The sequence below is a fragment of the Eptatretus burgeri genome, chromosome 5 (genome assembly GCF_056783735.1).
Source record: "Eptatretus burgeri isolate ZD-2024b chromosome 5, Ebu_testis_v1, whole genome shotgun sequence".
NCBI classification, from domain to species: domain Eukaryota; kingdom Metazoa; phylum Chordata; class Myxini; order Myxiniformes; family Myxinidae; genus Eptatretus; species Eptatretus burgeri.
In genome coordinates, this window is record NC_140965.1 from 69,685,700 (window position 1) to 69,706,607 (window position 20,908).

Consider the following 20,908-nt stretch of genomic DNA (forward strand, 5'->3'; position numbering starts at 1 on the left):
AGACAGAGACAGAGACAGAGACAGAGACAGAGACAGAGACAGAGACAGACAGAGAGGGAGAGGAGAGAGGGAGCGAGAGAAAGCTTTCCAACCGAGGACTTTTCCCTTGCACAGCATTTGGTGGTGAAGTTGGACATAACAACTTATTTAAAAGAACCACCTTACGCATCACTGAGGCAACCACACCGTTTGGATGGACTGTGTTTCCCTGCTCCGGGTAAAGCCTGGATCTGTCACCTTCAGACAACCGTGTCTTTGGATGATTGAAGGATGCATGTTGTGTTGAAAGTGATGACGACGTGAAGGACATCTTGTGATCGTTCAACGTTGGAAAACGTGCATTTATCGTGATGGGGACTACGTGGAATAGTTAACGAGTTACTCAGCAAGACGACTTGAATTTACATGCAGGCTTCATAATGTTGGAGGTGATGAAGAGAAATGAAAAGGCATTACTTTTGTACTTTGCATTTTCATTCAAAGGACGGCATGATCCGCAGTTGTTTGGTCCGAATTTGACTAAAGCCATCGCTACAGAACCCAGACACACTACCGAATTATCTATCATGCCATCCTTCAGTCGACTACAAAAGTCGACCGCTAGTTGAGGGATGGCAAACTTGGGTTAGCTTGGAGATCGGCATGGAAAGTGAAAAGGGGCCGACACCAATCGGCTTGAGTAGAGATGTGAGCAGAGGATGCAGGGAGTGCAGAGGAAAACGCAGAAAAAGTGATGCTTCAATATCACGATGGAATAGAACTGAATTTTGTTATACTGAGTATTTTTGAACATTAACCTGGCTTCGGTGAAACTTTAATTTCTCAAAAGTGTTGGAATGTTTGTGCAGAAAAGTTTGAAAGGGTATCGACAGTTCGTAAGCAGTCAAAGAATGGCAAAAAGTGAAGACAAGAGCAGACCCTGTGGGGCAAACGCAAACCCCAAAGCATCATCACCATTTCCCACTCGGTAGTGCATCGTGCAGAAATTGGACGCAGAGCAGCACTTTCTCGCAACTTGTGGCCAATTATTGGGACGACAGCGGTTAGCACAACATTCCCTTTGAGTCGGAGTTTTGTCGGGTTCCCACCCACGGCTCTCCCCCACGGTGGCAGATCAAGCATGCGCCCTGTGAATTAGCACGGCAGGACGACCGCTCGGGCAACAGGCGCCGAGAGCGCCGGCTGATGAAAAGGAGCCAGCCCCAATTACTCGGCACCAAGAAGCACGGAGCTCACAATTACTGCCGCCAGCGCCTTTTTATCTGCAGGCATCTGGGCCAAAGCGACGCTGCGCCGTGCTTTTCAAATTATTGTGCAGTGTCCCAGCAGCATCCTTTGCAAACGTGGAATGCGATGCATCTTGACGGGCGGCAACCTCCAGAAAGAGACGAAGGTCGTGCCTGCAGTTGTGTTGCTCAGTGCTGCCAAGGACACAGATTTGAGACGGAGTGGGGGTGGCGGAGGGTGGGGGGGGGGATAGGGTGAACGGCGAAGCAGAACTGCCATTCAAGTTGCACAGAAAGAAGACCTTCTTCCTGGTTATTGATGGAACAGTAGAGGAGGAAGAAAAGAGGGCATATACACAGAGATAGAGAGATCCACAAAGCATATTCCTCAAGTTACTTGGCTAAGATGGTGACCCAATAGGCAAAAAAGCATTTACAGACTAATCAAGCAATTAAGAACCTCTTACATTGGGGCTAATGCATGATACTTTGGATGACTAGTGGAAAACGTTGCTTGTAATCATTTGCTTGAACAAGTAAACAGCCTTTTACCATTCCTCATAGCTATCTGCAGATACATTCAAATTATATAGTTCATGCAATTTCTCATAAGTTGCTTTCCAGGATTTTAAGTCGAAGAGAAATCCAAGGAGAAAGGTGTCTGACGAGTTCACTCCCTGCTGGTAAGTAAGCCAGTGGAGGACAAAACCCCCTGGACTGGTTAGTCACCTCGGAGCAAAGTGAAAATGTTTGCACGCGGTTAAGCTAACCACTGAATAAACTAGGAATCCAATAGTGTTTTATAGGTTTGAAAGATTGTACAGCGAACTTGTTTGATAAAATTAAGGTGTTTTGTTATCCATATATATATATATATATATATATATATATATATATATATATATATATATATATATATATATATATATATATATATATATATATATATATATATATATATATATATATATATATATATATAGGTCCAGGCTAGTGTGGGAGAGCTAGAGAGAAGGTTTGAGTTTTACAAAACACTGAATAAAGGTTTTTTTAACCACAATAAAGGATGAAAGGGAACATGGGCAGAGGGAACAAAAAGACAAAGAAAATCAGTGACTGGATAAAGCTGCAGACAGAGAAGGGAGGCAATCAGACAAGCCGATGTCCTGAAGAACTCAAGCATAGAGGGCAATAGGTCAGATGAGTGAGGCGATTCCACAGATGAGAGAAAACTAACAGAGGAGCGGAGGTGAGCATGAAGCTTGGAGTTGTCGGATGTAACGAGGAATGGGTTATTGGATGAAAGCGAGCAACATGGTGGGGTTGGGAGGGGGAAAAGGACAGAGAGGGCAGTCGGGGCGAAACCCAAAAGAAAGGAGGGTGAGCATCGTGAGGCTACAAACCTGTGCGTGCTGAGAGTGGGAAGGTATATGGTTCAGTGTCTTGCCACACACGGTGTGCAAAACATATCTCTTTGTTCCTGGTGCAAGGGCTGTTCAAAAAGTTCGAGGAAGGATAAATAGTCCAAGAACTGCCAAGATTTTCTTGTTTTTCAACACAGAGACCCTTTACCTCGGTGTGTACCTGCTCAATTTGTCCTTCAAACTGTCTAATCCAAAAGAAAATATATTTTCAGACTTTTCCTTCAGGACTGGCAGGATGGCCTAATGGTATGCATATTCGCCTGCGAGTTGTCTTTCCTGGGTTTGAATCCCGACTCAGCTATGAACTGTCATCCCAGTGTTTCACAGGCCCTTGGATGGATGTTAAACTGGGCGTCCCATCTGCCGGCATATTAGTTGGTGTACGTTTAAAGATCCCATGGTGTCCTTTGAAAAGATCCCACAATGTCTTCTGGCATCGTGAGTAAATGATAAATTCCTGTCCTAACTTCCTGTGTTGGAGTGTCGACCCATCCAAGATTGTCACCCTGGACAAGGAACTGCTGCGGCAGAACTAACGCTTAGTCTGTATAGAGCATGGTATAAGAGACTTTTCCTTCAGCCAAGTCTTGGTTGCTTTAGTCAGTTCCTTGATGTCGGCGAATCGGTATTGGTGAACACGTAGGCGGTACTTCATGTGTCAAATCAGATCGGTCACTGAAGGCCAGGTCTGGGCTGTGTGGGGGTATGGATGATCTTTCTGCTCAAAGCCACAGTTAAGACTGGTGACCTGTGCAACAAGGTCCTTGTACTGAAGCACTTTGTCATAATAGAGGAACAGACCTTTGATCAGCATCCCTCAGTGTTTGTCCTTGATGTCCTGCCACAATGTTTGCCATGGGTGTGGTGTACTATTCTCCTGCGATGATACTTTTGTAAGGTGTAGATTTAATCAGGATTCCTTCGTCACCCCAGGAAATCAAAGGTATGATCTTGCCGCTTGAGGATTGGGTGTGGAATGTCTTTGGTGCCAGTGATCGCTTGTGCTTCCAATGCATGGGTCCCAGTTTGGTTTTAGGAACCCAGTGGTGAAGGCAAGTTTCATCACCTGTTAGCAACCTAGTGATAAAGTCAGCTGGATCTGTATTGACCAATTTGAGAAGCTCATGACATTGCTGTAGAGTTTTGAGTTCGAAGGTTTTGGAGGACCCATCTTGCTGAGATCTTGGACATGTCCCACATATTCGTAGATGGTGAAAAGTCAATGATAAATCACAAGTACTGCAGATATTTTGACAACTGTAAAGCAGAGATCCTCCATGATTATTCCATTAACTCGGGTGACAGTTTGATGGTCGGTTGATCTGTTGGCCATCCCAAGCTGGTCGGTATTTGCATCTTCAAGGTACTTGCATCCACATGTAAAATCAACGGCCAATTTGGCTAATATAAAGTATAAAGGTGCACCTTTCTCCGTACACGGCCACCATGTGTTTGTGGTTTTATTCGGGGCTGCATCTTCTTTCAATAAAAATTTGATGATACCTCGATGCTCAATCTTGGTGAGATCTATGATTGTATGACGTAGCAACCTTTTGAATGATCCCATGAAACAAACAAACAATGTTGGATAAATTAAACTCATCAAAGAGAACAAGCAAACACATGTAGGTTTATAATGACCAAAAACCGTGCTCTGGAGTGCCAAAGAATAAGCAAATCTGAGAATATTTTGAATGCTCATTCGAAGGACTTGGATCATAACGGCATTTTTAAAATCAATGTAAATGAAGACAAAAGAATGACTGTAATCACTATGTGCATAGAACACGTTACCCCTTGCAGTGTTCACGTATGTACAGCACTATAATAATAAAATAATCTTTTTTAGCTCTTATATGAGCCTCGACATTGTCTACAAAAAAAAAAAAAAAATCATTAAAAAAAAGATTCCAGAAGTTTAGCGCTATTGATGCAGTGTCTTATACACCACCTTATTTAACATGTCCAGGTATGGACATGGAATGATTTTCAATTTTGGTTGACTGCCAGGTAGACAAGACAGCAAAACCATCATCTCACTCCTCTCTGTGCATGTGCGATCAGGACAAATTTTGAGACAAAGTACTGTTCAACGGCAGGTTTGTTTTCCGATTTGACTCAGCCTGTCATCCTTCCAAGGTTGGCAAAGTGAGTACCAGCTTGCTGGGATAATTGAGCCATTTGTGTCTCCTGTGTCAGAGTGGTGACCTGTCCAGGATTGTGCCCAATAGCCCAGGAGACTGCTTTGGCAGCACCAACGCTCTCTACAGTGTATGGTCCCAATGGATTTGGATTTTTTTGGAACTTCTCAATTCCAAGTTAAACCAGCAGTGTTTGAGAGCTCTACATTAAATTCGGTGTAATGAATGACCTCACAACAGTGCGATATTTGGCCGGCTTAAAAATGGAATGGGATAATCTTGACAGAATTTGTTGAATCCCATCAGTTTCCGAAGGCTTGATTCCAGGCCATTTTGTTGGGAATTTGACCAAAGATCCATTTGCTATGTAACGGAGTCATGTGTCCCATTTAGCATCTCTGTTTCCAAGTATAAACTAGAAAGGCACTCTTTGACATCAACAGATATGCCTCCCCCACATTATTATACATACTTGTACCAAGTTTGGTATAAATCCCGAAACCCAGATTCAAAATATCAAATAATTCTGGTTGCCAAACCATGCGTCTGATTAGGTTGAAATTTAAAACATATATTCCCCATGACGACCAGATCATAATTGTGAAGTTTCAGGTCGATTGATGAAGCAGTTCATGAGAAATAATTTTTTTTTTAAGATTTTTGTTGAATCCAATGCAGCTTCCAGACCATGTGACCTATTAATTCATTGTGAACACCCTGGTATCCCCAGGGCTTGGGAAATATAAGGGTGAAGTTTCCCCTCGATCCGTTAAGCTGTTGTGTAGAAGGTTTTTAAAGGTTTATGCTTCAAAAAAATCATCGTGGCCAAACCATGTGACTTATGACATCATAGGTAAATAACATTTTGTTCCTTATGGATGGGTGATCACACCTGTAAAGTTTTGCCTCAATCTGTTCAGCCATTTCAAAGAAGATTTTTGAAGGCTTTTGTGTTGAAATAAATATGGCTACCAAACCACGTTACCGATGACATCATCAATTCCCCCCCCCCCACCATACAATTTATCCCGAGATGACCCTCAAAACTTTTTCATATCGATTGGATAAAGCGTTTGACGTATGCAATTATGACGTCATAACGAAGCCACCTATATCATAAAAAAACACTTGTTTCCCATAGGGAGTACTTTACATGTGCCAAGTTTCAATTTTTTCCATGGAGCAGTTTTGGAGATGCAGAGGTCCAAAGTTTTTGCTTTTTTCAAACATGGCTGCCAAGACCAAATGACCTATGACGTCATAATCATCATTAAAACATTCTACATGACAAGTGCACCTACAGTGAAAATTGTGTCAATCGGATAAGCGGTTGCAGAGAAAACAGAAAATTAGCGTGGACGGACGGATGTACGTATGGACGGACGTGGCAACCCAAAAACACAATGGCTCTGGCGACTTCGTCATTGGAGGCATAAAAAGTGCTCCCAAGCAAATGATCCCATTATGGAGGCCTCCCTCCCAAATGTGAGTGTTGGGTTTTGTTCTTACCAGGCGATTTCTCCTCAACCACCTCGCATGCACACAGCAGCTCAGCATCTATAGATAAAGGCTTCTGCTTCATCCAAAACTTCCCACCCCCCTTGGTAGGTAGCACAGGTTCAATCTCCACCTTGTCACCACAGATCCCTGCATGCACACACAATTGGAGAGTCTTAGGAAGTGAAATGTCAAGTCATATCCAGCACTTAGTTCGATCATTGATGATCTTCTCTATTATTATGATTGACAAAGCAAGACGACACTGATACAAGTCAGACTTTAGAAGAAAAAAAAAAACATTCAAATTATAACCAGGGAGACATCCTCTCCTCCAGAAATAGTGTTGTCGCACGAAGAATGATGGAAGATGGAACAGATAACTGGGTCACCGGTAGCATTGAGACTTGAATATGCAAACCTTCTAAAACCACCCAGCACATCCAGTGAACCTGTGGTTTCAGGTGGAGCATATGAGATGCGACATGAGGTCTGAACCGCTCGAGCGAGCCCATGTGACGGGTTTCGTACCGCTTGACTGGAACCAATCACAGTGCCCCAAATGTGGAATTAGCATAAGCAGAAGGAAAGAAAGAGCCACATGGTGCATGTGCGCGCACACACACACACACACACACACACACACACACACACACACACACACACACACACACACACACACACACACACACACACACACACACACACACACACACACACACACACACACACACACACACACACACACACACACACTGAGGCCTTCACAACAGAGCCCAATCCATGCCCTGGTAAAATGAAATTTCACGCAATTATATTACCGTAAGAGTCAAATATTAATTAGAAAAAAATACATTTAAATATAAACAGGAGAGAAAGAGCAAATGCACTGTTGGGATGATGCAAGAGTGTTACAACGGAATGAATGCCCAACTATCAGGCAGGAAATGATTGTAAATTATTATCAAGTGTTCCCATCTGGCCTGTTAGTGTTCCCATTTGAACTGCCAGCTCACGATGCAGGTTCACAAGGTTCCAATCGCACACACCGTATGTGTTTGTCCATCGTCTACTCATGTCCTTGCAATTAATGGGAAAGTGCACTGATGTCTACTAATGTCTTTGTCCGGCATGTGTTGCACATACAAACTCCTGCGAGAGCCTCAGATCAATGTAAAATAATAAATCTTACAGTTTGAACATTTGAGGACCGACGTGCATTTGCAAAAGTTTATTTTATTTTTATATATATACACAATGTCGAGGCTCGTATAAGAGCGAACACACAGAACATATAACAATGGGAGCAGGAGACAAGAGGGACGGGAGAGGGAAGCACAAAACAGTGGGGAACAGACACATGAGGAGATCTGTGGAAGGGAGAGGGATGGGGCGGGGAACTTGTGGGTAAACAAGATGGACATTACAGGGACTTTCAGGTAGGAAAGCAGGGAATTTGAAGGAGGTGGGTTTGGGGTGGATTAATGAGGATAGAAAAGATCATGGTTTTGGATGGGGGAAGATAAGAGATGGGGGTGAACAGCTGTTTTGAACACTTGGAGGGAAGAATAGGATTGAAGAGAGAGTGGGGAGTTTCTCCAAAGGTGGGAAAAAGGAGGAATGAAAGAGTGAAGGTGAGCAGTGATTCGGGATTTTAGTAGTTTTACCAGAAGGGGGTTGTTGGTGGATCTTGAGTGCCCTGCCAAAATATGGGGGACACAGATAGCAGACAGAGGAGGGGGGGGGGGACAAGGCCATAGAGGAGACAGTGGAAGACAGATAGCCCACCAACCTGCCTGCGCTGACAGAGTGAGAGACCTCATGAAGGGATACCAATGATCTTAAATGCCTTGGTTTCCACATCGTGAAGTCGAGAAAGGTGAGAGGTGAGAACACCAGCCCAGAGGGGAGAACAGTATGAAGCTTTGGTGTGCCAAGGCTGCGGATCAGGCTGTGGATGAAAGGCTCCATCAGATCAGGCTCCATCAGACTGCGGATGAAAGGCTCCATCAGATCAGGCTCCATCAGACTGCGGATGAAAGCTTTGTAAGTGGTCAGGAGATCAGGTGTGCCAAGGAAGGACGTCGCACGATGGAGGATGCCTAATCGGCGACTGGCTTTTGAGGCGAGGTTCGAAATGTGGCTTTCTCAGGAAAGATCATGGCAGATAGTGAGGTCCAGAAGCTTGAATGAAAGGACTTCTTCAAGAGGATTGTTGAGAAAGTAGATGGGGGGGAGGGGTTCCAGACGGTCCTTTCGGAGAGACAGAGTGAGAGTGTGAGATTTGTGGTGATTGAAAGACATGTTCCACGTGTTGGACCAGTTTGTGATTTTATCCAGATCTGCAGTGAGTGAAGAAGCTGCTGCTTGTCGGTCTGAGGGATGACAGATGGTACGGCAGAGAGTGGAGTCATCAGCAAAGAGATAAAGAGGATTTTCCAGAGTCAGAGAGATCATTGATGAAAACCAGAAAAAGCACAGGGCCCAGAACACTGCTTTGAGGAACTCCAGCCTGGACAGGAAGAGGGGATGAGAGAACTCCATTGAGGGCCACACGTTGACTGCGACAGGAGAGGAAGTCTGTGAGCCATGAGTGGAGATGGCCTTGGATACCATGGGAAGAGAGTTTGGTGAGCAGGGCAGGGTGCCAGACCATGTCCGGAATTCATGTCCAGCATTGAGGACCTCCATCCATTGTTGGGAGAGCAGAAGCAGCATATCCAGGGTAGAGTGACCTGGTCTGAAACCAAATTGATGATCGGAAATCAAGCCATTGGAGAAGAGGAAGGATTTAATGTCTGAAGCGATGATGGATTCCATAACCTTGCTGATGATTGTGAGAAGGCTGATTGGTCTGTAGTTACAGGGATCTGTTTTTACACATTTTTTTATGCACGGCAGTGATGTTTGCTGATTTCCAAGCAGATGGCAGATGACCTTGAGCAAATGAGAGGGTGAATAGAACAGAGAGAGGGTGAGAAAGAGCAGTAGAGAAGGTATTTAGGACACGTGGGCTGATGCTGTCTGGACCGGTTGCAGAACCTGAATCGAGGTTTGACAGCAAAGTCTCCACCTTGTCAGAAGAAAAAGATACAGAGTCCAGGAACAGCTGGGTGCGACTGGGTAAGGTGGGTAGAGATAGTGATGGGTTTAGGACACAAGATTTAGAAGCAATCACGGAGTTTAGGCATTCAGCCTTTTCACGTGCAGTGTCAGCTGTGCAGGCATTTGAAGTAAGGGAGGGGATGGAGGGGGAACATACACCAGAAACAGACTTAACTGAACACCACCAGGATTTGGAGGAGGGAGACAGGTTTGAGAGATCAGACTTGAGATTAGAAAGATGTTGTTTTCTGGCTCTCCTGAGGGTAGATACACACTTGTTCCGAGCTTTGTGGAACGAACTGAGATTGCCCACAGTTGGATTTGCCTTCCATGAGGTAAATGGAAGTTGTTTCAGGATAACTGCCTCGCCACAAGCTTCAGTGAACCATAGGTGGGAGGATGGGTAGGACAACTGAACACGAGAGGGGATAAATCTGTGCATGAGGGAGAGCAAGTTTCTTTGAAAGAATTCCCAGGACGAGTTGATGTTGGAGAAAGTAGATATGGGAGACCAGTCTCGAAGTTCGATGGCTGCTTGAAGACCGTCAGTCGGCTTGAGTGAAATGCCAGACTTGAGTTTGTTAATTATAATCACACATTATTTGGTCCATGTACCATTACATCATGTCATGCTAGATTCGTTAAAACCTTTCATAAAAATCAGTGCAATCGAATAATGAAAAACTAAATATTTTACTCAAAAAGAAAAAAAATGCTTAAAATTTATTTAATCAAGGGAAGCTCGATGAAACACACAGCAAGGCAGGAAAAAAACGGAAAAATAAAACACAAAGCACCGTAACAGAAAAAAATATAATTTTAGCAAAAGGTGAAGGAGAGTTGGTGAGCATGAGAAAGGTGGCGTAGAAAATGGTACAAGCAAGCAGCACAGACCTATCGGAGCAAAAAGTGAGCAGAGTTCATTTTGAACCGGGGATGGAGCAATTCGTCAAGGCATGCCCTATTTCTAAAGCGGGCTTGCACACCGGCGGTCCATCGAGCATCGCACGGCTCTAAGACGAGGCACGTCTGATATTCATAACCTTGCTCGAGTATTGGGAACCAGGAGTGAGCTTGATGTTTGATGCCTGCCAAGATGGGCTTGTACAACAACTACGATGATTCCATCAACATGTTTGAAATATCACAGAGTGGTTAGGAAAGTGGGATGTTTTTAACAGCAGAGATAAGGCAAAGGTAACATGAACTTAGCATAGAAAAAAAAAACACAAAAAGGAAACCCTGCGTACATGTGCTTATGCTCAGTACTTTCATCGTTTACTGAGATTTACAAGTCAGAGTTATAATTTCCCTTTCATTCCCACTACAATTAACTATCAGGGACCCGCAGAACATCTGCACAATGTAAAATGTACTTTGAGTCCTCAAATCCCCTCCCCCCTCACAGGACCCCAAGTCATCAACCCCCCTTTCCAAACCCCAAGTCCTCAACCTTTGCCTCCCAACTACAAATCCTCACCCTCTCCCTCACAACCCTAAGGCGTAAATCCCCTCCCCCACTCTCAGCCTTCAAACCCCCTTCCCACCATCACCATAACTCCTCAACCTCCCCTCTCAACCCTCCCAAAACCGCAACCTTCCCCTTCCAACTTTGTCCCATCTTTGCACCATCCCCTCCAACCCCAAGTCCTCACCCTCCCCCGACCCACTGAAGGTCTTCACCCTCCCTCCCCCTCAAGCCTCAACCTCCCCTCCCAACACTGTTCCATCTTTGCTCCCCCCTCTCCTAAGCCCAATTCTGTACTCTCCTCAACCTTCACCTGCTCATAAAAGCAAACGGGCATTCCCACATCTAAACAGTTAGTTAGGGAATTTTAGCAAATTGTATTGACCATCTGTGAAAAAATTACTTACCAAAAACTTTCTTCACTAACGTATTCATCTAGGTGTCTACGAACACCTATCATTTAGTGCAAACCCAAATCCTTGTGAAAAATTCTGGGGAGCCAATCAAAGTTCGGGTGCTCAGAGGGCCTGCGCGAAAAAAATCGGAAAATTAACTTTTGCTAATATTGACTTGTGGGATGTCTAACTTGGGGTTTTTTGGGGTGCTGAATTGATTCCAACCATTGAATTTGAGGAAAAATGAATCCCTGGCCGTAAAATATTGATTTGATACATTTTTAGATATCTCAGACTGTGTTTTGGGGTAATTTGGCTCAATTGATTCAGATTGTTCAAATTGTGCTGAAACCAGCATACAACATTTTTGAAACCACTGCTATATTGTTGGTTATACTTGTGCTCATGCTCAGTAGACTTCTCTGTGTTACCTGACATTAGCTAAGAGCTTTTAGCTATAAAATTATTGTGTACCGGACTCAATAGAAGTTGAATATATTCAACGTAGAGTGGACCTATTAATGTTAAAATACATCACTGGTATGTGTGTTCTGTCTGTTTTGTGTCAAAATTTAATGTCCTGTCTGTTGTTTACAAAAAAATGTCTTATTTTTTAGGACAGTATGGACAAGGATGTGACTGAACCTGGCTTGAGGTGTTTCATCTGTGGTGGTGGTTCCGGGATTGAAAAGCATTCGCTCTCAAAAGTCTCCAATAAAGGCCACCCACGGATCTTATCACATTCTGAGCTTGTGGGGGATGAGGCGTTGATTGGAAGACTAAATGAGGACTGGAAGAGAAAAGTCATTGCAAGTCATCATTGCAAGAGAAAAGTTCCACGATAACATGAACAACAAAGCCCAGCTCGTTCTGCTCCTTGCTGAGACATTTAGTAGGAATGGAATCAGTGTACAGCAATGCTCCGATGATGCCGACACCTCCATCGTCCGCGCAGCTCTAGATGAGGCCAGAGAGTCCCCTGTCGAGGTGAGGGCTGAGGACACAGACGTCCTGGTTATGCTGATTCATCATGTTGCAGACCATCCGATCTTCCTCACGACAACCAAAGAAACATCTTACGATGTCGGAAAGATCCAGGAGGCCCTCCCAGAGATATACCGGAGGTATCTCATCTTCTTGCACAGCTTCTCTGGCTGCGATACAGTGTCTGCAATTTTGGGGTTTAGTAAACCAACTTTGCTAAGCAAGCTCTGCAAGACTGATGAAGCAGAGAGGGCAATGGACGTGTTTATGGACATCCGAGCTGAGAAAGGTGATATCATTAAAGCAGGCTGTGATCTTTTCATGCTCATGTTCCATGGGAAATCCTCCAAAGACTTGGAAGACTTGAGATTCGACATCTTCAGCAAGTGAGCTGCTACTGGGAGCATAAAACCTGAGAAACTCCCCCCGACAAAAGGAGCTGCAGCACAGCACTCTCTCTGAGCTTACCTCCAGACTAGAGACTGGCTGATGCTGCAAAGTCCATCGTTGGATGCCCGGGACTATGGATGGCAACTCACTGAGCAAGGATATGCACCAGTCCCTTCTACAGACCCCATTGCACCAGACTACCTCCTGACGTTTGCCAGCTGCAACTGTGCGGGGGACTGCAGCTCACTCAGGTGCTGCTGTAAAAAGCAAGGAGTCAAGTGTATTTCTGCTTGCGGCATCTGTCATGGTAACTCTTGCCTGAACATAAACCAGCTGGATGACAAGAGGAGTGAGGAAGATACTGGGGAGTGAGGAAGATACTGGGGAGTTTGATGAATAAGGCTGTAAAAGCTGACGAAGCAACATTTCCATTGAGCACAGTTCTGTTAAAAATGTCAATAAAATACATTTTATATGATCAAGGAGTGTTTTTATCTCAAAAGTAATGGTTGGAATCAATTCAGCACCCCAAAAACCCCCTAGTTAGACATCCCACAAGTCAATATTGGCAAAAGTTAATTTTCCGATTTTTCCGCGCAGGCCCTCTGAGCACCCGAACTTTGATTGCCTCCCCAGAATTTTCCACAAGGATTTGGGTTTGCACTAATTGATAGGTGTTAGTAGACACCTCGATGAATACGTTAGTGAAGAAATTTTTTGGTAAGCAATTTTTTCACAGATGGTCAATACAATTTGCTAAAATTCCCTAACTAAGTGGAATATTTCATGCTTTCCCTTCCCCTATCATGCTATTACCGACTTCACAGATCGAAGCAGCTCCTACATGCCATGGCCCATCCTGGTTGCCTGTCCAACTCACAATCCCACAAAATATACAGGAATCCCGTGGAATTGTAACTCTCAAATGGCCATGAAACCAGAAACCAACTATCTTTTTCCTGATGCATATATACACATTGTTAAAAGTAAATAATGATAGATGTTTTCCGATTTGATTTCAACAGGCAAATGGAGCAAAAAGCAATACCCTCTCATCTGGCATGGGAAGTAAAAAAACAAAGAAACACAAAAATACAAACTTGAGGGGGAGCACTCGGGAGAGTGCAAAACCTCCGCCGCCAATACTGCTGGGTCACTCAAATGAACCTTATATCTTATTCATTAAATATGTCAACAGTGCTGACAGAGTTATAGTTCTTTTCTCCAACATTTTTTTTTGGGGGGGGGGGGGTTGGAAATCACTTAAAACATGTAAAAATGCAAAAAAAAAAAAAAATTGAAATTTTGTTGAAAAAAAATTGCAAAAATTTTTTTTCTCTAACAATTTTTTGGGGGGAGGGGGTTGGAAATCACCTAAAACATGTAGAAATGCAAAAAAAAAAATTCCTTTTTTTGGGGGGGTAACAATTTTTTTGGGGGGTTGGAAATCACTTAAAACATGTAAATATGCAAAAAAATATTTTTTTCTCAATTTTTTGGGGGGGGGTTGGAAATCACTTAAAATATGTAATGCAAAAAAAAAAAATTTCTCTAACAATTTTTTTTGGGGGGTAAATTCTTTGGGGAGGGTTGGAAATCACTTAAAATATGTATAAATGCAAAAAAAAAATTTTTCTCTAACAATTTTTTATTGGGGGCGCTAACAATTTTTTTTGGGGGGGGTTGGAAATCACTGAAAACAAGTAGAAATGCAAAAACAAAATTTCTCTATTTTTTGTGGGGGGGGTAACAATTTTTTTCGGGGGGGGTTGGAAACCACTTAAAACACGTAGAAATGCAAAAAAAAATAATTTCTCTAACAATTTTTTTTTGGGGGGGGGGGTTGGAAATCACTTAAAACATGTAGAAAAGCAAAAAAAAAAAAAAAAAATTTCTCTAACAATTCTTTTTGGGGGGGGGGAAGTCCAAATCCAAAATTTAATGGCATGATCCTTGGACCATACCTAACCCCCCCACCAAGTTTCGTCGAAATCCATCGAGGAGTTTTTCCGTAATACTGTTCACAAACAAACAAACAAACAAACAAACAGAAAGGTGTGAAAACAGTAAACCTCCATCCATCTTCGAAGATGGCGGAAGTTAAATATAAACTAGAAGGGTACTCGGTGGAGCGCATACCTCCGCCACGTAATGCCTGATCCACGAGAACATATCAGGCTCAATCAATTCATCCTTGCGACACACCCAACATGTCCACCAAGTTTCGTCCGAATCCGTCCACAACGTTTTGAGATATTGTGCTACATATCGGTTTAGCCCTTTCTCTCAATGGTGAAGAATCACTTAAAATATTATCAGATCCGGATATTCACCAAAATTGAATCAATTCTTCCTTGTCACCATCCAACATGTCCACCAAGTTGTCTCCAAATCCATCCACAATGTTTTTCAGATATCATGATATATATCATTTTTGGCCCGAGCTCTCAATGGTGAAGAATCACATTAAAAGTTCCAGTAGTGGAATCCAGATCTGGATCTTCACCAAAATCTAGTCAGTTTGGCCTTGTCACACACACACACCCAACCTGTCCACAAAATTTCATCCGGATCCGTCCACAACTTTTTTGAGATATCCTGTACACAAACAAACAAACAGACAACAAACAAACAAGCAGTCATAGACTGGAACTTACGAAATCGTCAACTTGACCTCTGACCTTGTCTAATAAAAGCTGTCTCTAGAGAAGGTAGCGACGCAAACAAGAAGTTTCTACGATGATTCTGTACCAAACCATCAAAAATCGTAATGTCGACCGATGCAAAAATCTCCATTTTTCCACGCAATTATTTAATATTATTTTATCAAAGTTACAAAACCGTAATATTCGGCCATCCACCAACAATCTTAACATAATCCGACGGCTTAGTGAGTCAGGCATGTGACGATAACCTTTATTGGGATAAAAACTGACTTTTAAACACCATCTTTATCGAAAACACCGTCAGCACGCACACGGAAAACCTTTACGTGACTCAACGACGCCTCTGCTCGAGCGCGCTGCACCACGTGACGAGCCGTGACGCGGCGAGTGAAATATTTTTTATACAATCGTAAAACGTCTCCAAAACATCCGATTTTTACCAGAATTTCGACATTTATTTTGCATTTCTACATGTTTTAAGTGATTTCCAACCCCCACCCCTCCCCCACCCCCCAAAAAAAAACGTAGAAAATTTTGCAACTTTTTTTTTTTTTTTAATTCGATTTTTTAATTTTTTTTTGGCATTTCTACATGCGCGTCGATCAAGTTCAAAAATGTATTGGGCCCGACATGTTCTCATGGATCAGGCATTGCGTGGCGGAGGTATGCGCTCTACTGAGAGCCCTTCAAGTTTTTCTTCATGTTTTCCATCACTCCCGAGTTACTTTTTACTGGATCATTTAGTTTTTAATCGATTCACGAGGTTTGTTACCTCGGCCACCGAAGGGTGAAGGAGGTTATGTTTTCAACCCTTTCCGTCTGGTTGTTTTGTCTGTTTCTTTGTTTGTTTGTGTGCAAGATATCTCAAAAAGTTGTGGACGGATCTGAATGAAATTTTGTAGACAGATTCCATGTGTGACAAGGACGAACTGATGCGAATTTGGTGAAGATCCGAATCCGGATTCGACTACTAGAATTTTAAAGTGATTCTTCACCATTGAGAAATAGTGCCAAAATGATATATAGCACGATATCTCAAAAAGTTGTGGACGGATTCAGATGAAACTTGGTGGACATGTTGGGTGTGTGACAAGGAAGATTTCATTCAATTGAGGTGAAGATCTGGATCTGGATCTGACAATTTTTTTTTCGGGCTAAACTAATATATAGCAAGACATCTCAAAAAGTTGTGGACGGATTTGGACGAAATTTACTGGACACGTTGGGGGTCTGGCAAGGAAGAATTGATTCCATTTTGGTGACAATCCAACTCCGGATCTGGATACGAGAATTATTTAATTTTTAAAGTGATTCTTCACCATTGGGAGATCGGGCCAAAAACGATATAGTACAGTATGGCATGATCTTTCAAAAATGTATTGGGCCGATAGGTTCTCATGGATCAAGCATTACGTGGCGGAGGTATGCGCTCTTCCGAGTGCACTTCTATTTTGTTTGTGTGTTGGTGACCCCATGCACAAGAAGCGAAAAGCAGGGTTAAGCAATTGGTTCACTTTGTCTGTCTATCTGTCTACAAAGGTCAGTTCATGATAGAGGAACATGATAGAGGAATGATGTGATATGATGATAGAGGAACAACTTGATTTTAATTGAATGTTATATTTTGAACACAAATCGGAACATGAATCAGAAAACGACTTGGAGTTTTCCAATACTTTGGCTCGAAATTCATCCCAATCGCACATGCGCAGAGAGGAACGAGATAATATTTTTACTCTGTCTGCCTGCCTGTCAGTCAACAAAACTGAAAATCATTCAAAACAGGAAACTTATTGTTTTTAAGGACAACATAAAGGACACACACAGTAGGGTGGTGTAAAATACGCGACATCAACGGTGATAAACTTCTGAGGTTTTTTTTCTCCAACTGTTAAAATCTTTATTTTATTTCAAATGATTATACACTTAATCACTGGAGAACAGAAATCACCTTTTTGTCAATTAAAAAAACCTTTCTGTTTAGCAGTACTTGGACAAAATATTACGGCATTTTAGGTCATCACGACCAATCAAATTTGCAGCTTGCAGTCCCCGCCCACATCGTTGTTTGTCAAGACTGCACGGGTTAAGGTGTTTTATGAATTCTTTAGTTTGTTTGTGTGTTTGACTTCTATGCACTCCTGAACCGCTGGATAGAACGAGTTGAAAACTGGTAGTTGTACTTGGGGTGTGCAAGGGGAGGTTATAGGCAGTAAAAATAAATAACTAAATAAATAGTCCCAGGGGTTCAGGGGGTGGGGGAGGCATGTCAATTCTCACTATGTAAATCTGTATTGTATAGCGCCGCTCCTGGTGAGAGTGTGTATTACAAGTCATCCCATCGTAATTCTGGGGGAATTAACCCGTCAGTAAGGAAACTGTTTGCTCGTAAATCCAATTAAAGAAACTTGTGGATAATCTTAGTCGGGGGTACGAGGAGGGGGAGGTTGGGCAGTGAGGGTAGGGTGAAGGCATTCTCACCAAGCTGCACTTCCGTATTGAATCTGAGACGATGGATACAGCTGATGTTGTACGCCTTATGTTGGGGACTGTGCACAGCTCCGTAGGCTGACAGCATGACTGTGTCGAAGCCCTCCACCCTTTGTGAACCTGCATCTGACAAAATTGTCCAAAACTCAGCAACTGCGTAGCACAAGAAAACCATACAACTATTGATGAAACCAAATCTAAAACTCGCTTATGGAACCACATTGCTTCTGGAACCAAATATAAAACGTTGATGCAATGGAAACAGCACAAATAGACCGAGCTGTGATTGACTTGCAACGAGGTAAAAGTTCATCAAGTTGGCGAAAAATTCACCATACTACCCAAAAAATTGGAAACCAGTAACCCTGTGAATTATCCAAACGTATCGGCCTATGCGATACACATTATTCTGTACACTTGCACCCAAGGAAAAATTGATTAGATATTTGTGAAGATCTGGATCCTGATACAATAATTTTTTTCAGTGCTTCTTCACCATTCAGAAATATGTCCAAAAACGATATTTTCGCACAATATTTAAAACCTTTTGGACGGATTCGAATGAAACTTGGTGGACAGGTTGGGTGTGTGACAAGGACGAAGTGATTAGATTTTGGTGAAGATCCAGATCCTAATGTTTCAGTGATTCTTCACCAATGAGAGATGCGCCTAAAAAAAATATATAGCATGATATTTCAAAAAGTTATGGACGGATTTGGACGAAACTTAGTGGACAGGTTGGGTCTGTTACAAGGACAAATTGATGAGACTTTGGTGAAGATCCAGATCTGGATATGGATACAAATAATTTTTTTCATTTTTAAAGTGATTCTTCACCATTGAGAGAAGGGCGTAAAAACAATATATAGCATGATATTTCAAAAAGTTATGGACGGATTCAGACAGAACTTGGTGGATGAATTGGGTAGGTGACAAGAACAAGCCGATTAGATTTTGGTTCAGGTCCGAATGCAGATCCGGCCAATCAGTGGGATACAAAACGTAAACTGTTCAGCCTGGCGGAGGTATGTACTCGACCGAGTGCCGTTCTAGTTATATTCCAACAATTAACTCTTTTGATGCTCTTCTATTGTTACAAAACCTTTTCTTTTCTGGTCTTCCCCTTCCCAAGGCTCGATTACAGAAATTTAAAAGGTAGTTTTAAACTCAAGTTTGGACTTCCTCATCAGCATAAGCAAGCACAGTATCCATGTGCTGTGGATTAGCTTATCAGTGTTTCGATAGGTTTGACAAATCACTCTCAGCATTCCGTTTATGACATCAACCCTGGTCTATGTGGCGAATCAAAGTGTTTGTGTGTGTTTCGCAAGATTTTAAATCCCAATTCAGTTCTTACAAACCTCATCATAGGGGATGCAATAACCACAAGCAAATCTTAATTTATGTCAGAATTCTCACAATTGGCCATTCCTGGGAAGCTGTTTGTCAGTTTAGTTCACGTATTTGTGTGGGTTTCGCACATTCACACTTATAACCATGCCATACACAAATGGACACAATAGGTTGCAGTGCAACAAATGCTATGCATCAAGACTTGGTATGGTTCAGTTAAATTTCCATCAAACTGTTGGCTGGTGACATGTTTTAGTCTAATTGTGCTTTCAACATGTTAATGTGCATTTTAACACTTACAGGTAACCCGCATTAAGCTTTACATTCCACTAGGTGAACTTGATGGCACCAAGTGAATAAAAATAGGACTGCGCATCCTGAAGCTCACCTGGATCAAGAGCAAGAGTCACTTAAACCCCCCACAGACCCCTCGAGATCCTGATTTTTTTTTTTTTAATGCCATGACAAACTTTGGTACATCACAGGTGATAAAGGTTGTGGTCAAGTTTCATTGAAATTGTGTGTTCGGTTCAAGCGATAATGAGTGAAGTGTTTGCGGACTGACTGACTGACTCACTCACTCCCTTCACGCACTCACTTTCTCACCGATGGACAGTGCTCGATCACATCAGCTCACCTGACTCAATTCCAGGTGAGCTAAAAATGAGAAGGGAAATGTGGCACTGACCGTTGTCACACACGAGGCAGAATTCAAGGGTTCCTTGGCTCTCGAGACTGCTATTAAGATCCACAGCTGTCTCATCCTCCGTTTGCTTCTCCAGACGGTAGCGCAGCTCTGTACACACGAATCAGGGCTACGTAAAATAGCTATAACCAAGAGCACTGCTCAATGTTTCCACAAAAACTGATATACGAACTTAAAATTCCTTTGGTTATCAGCGCACGCACGCACACACACACACACTAATGTTGGGAATCAAACCCAGGTTAAACAGCTCGAAGCAAAGTGCACTCACTCTCCATCCTCTCGGAATAAAATAGGTCAGCTGTCTAAAACTGGGTAAAAACACCCAATGAACTAAGTGTTCATCCTGTTACATGAGGTCTACTGTGGAACCAACATCACCTACACCTTCCCACTAATAACTTGTTTACAAACATATCACTCCAAATAAACCATGTGATCGCCACCCGTCCAAAAAATCCTCCACAAGGTATGGCAAAAGCAATTTATCGATGGAGCTTACAGACTCGACTTTTACCTTTCAAGGAAACTATTAACAACATCGTATTTATAAACATCGGGGCAATACCCCTGGGTGCTCACCTGGTCGTGGATGGATAAGATAACCAGGGAACCACTGATAGGCATGGATGACCCACAAAATATGTAATGGAGAACAAAGTAAATACCTATGGATTTTTTTTTTTCATGACATGAACCAACTTTGCTATATCATGGGTGATAAAGGTTGTGGTCTAGTTTAATCAAAATTGTGTGTAGTTTCAGAGAAGAAAGCAAATACCTATTCTGGGGGGCAACCACCGTAGACCCCCTTAGGGCCTGATGTTTTTCTTTTTATGCCATGAACAAACTTCGGTACGTCTACGGTGATGAACATTGTGGTAAAGTTTCATCAAAATAGCATGTGCTGTTTCAGAGAAGAAGATGAAGTATTTGTGGACGGACGGACGACGCGCCGTCCCATAAGCTCCCCGGAACTACGTTCCAGGTGAGCTAAAAATTAAGCTTCATGTGAAAACTGTCTTGTTCAGTGCAAAGTTTCCAGACGTGACCACTCATATGA

At 42.7% G+C, this 20,908-nt stretch overlaps 1 protein-coding gene across 2 annotated transcripts in view; it reads right to left on the reverse strand.

The window, feature by feature from the left end:
- Positions 1-20,908, reverse strand: part of MAPKAP1 (MAPK associated protein 1) — a 269,365-nt gene that overhangs the window by 36,133 nt on the left and 212,324 nt on the right. Inside the window, exons 7-9 of one of the 2 annotated variants that reach the window (XM_085882336.1) lie at positions 19,828-19,935; positions 17,778-17,906; positions 6,301-6,438 (exon numbers count right to left, since the gene is read on the reverse strand). In XM_085882336.1, the coding sequence (XP_085738462.1) occupies positions 6,301-6,438; positions 17,778-17,906; positions 19,828-19,935 (375 nt within the window). Of the gene's footprint in view, positions 1-6,300; positions 6,439-17,777; positions 17,913-19,827; positions 19,936-20,908 lie in introns of both variants that reach the window. The other variant, XM_085882335.1, reaches the window with a different exon arrangement.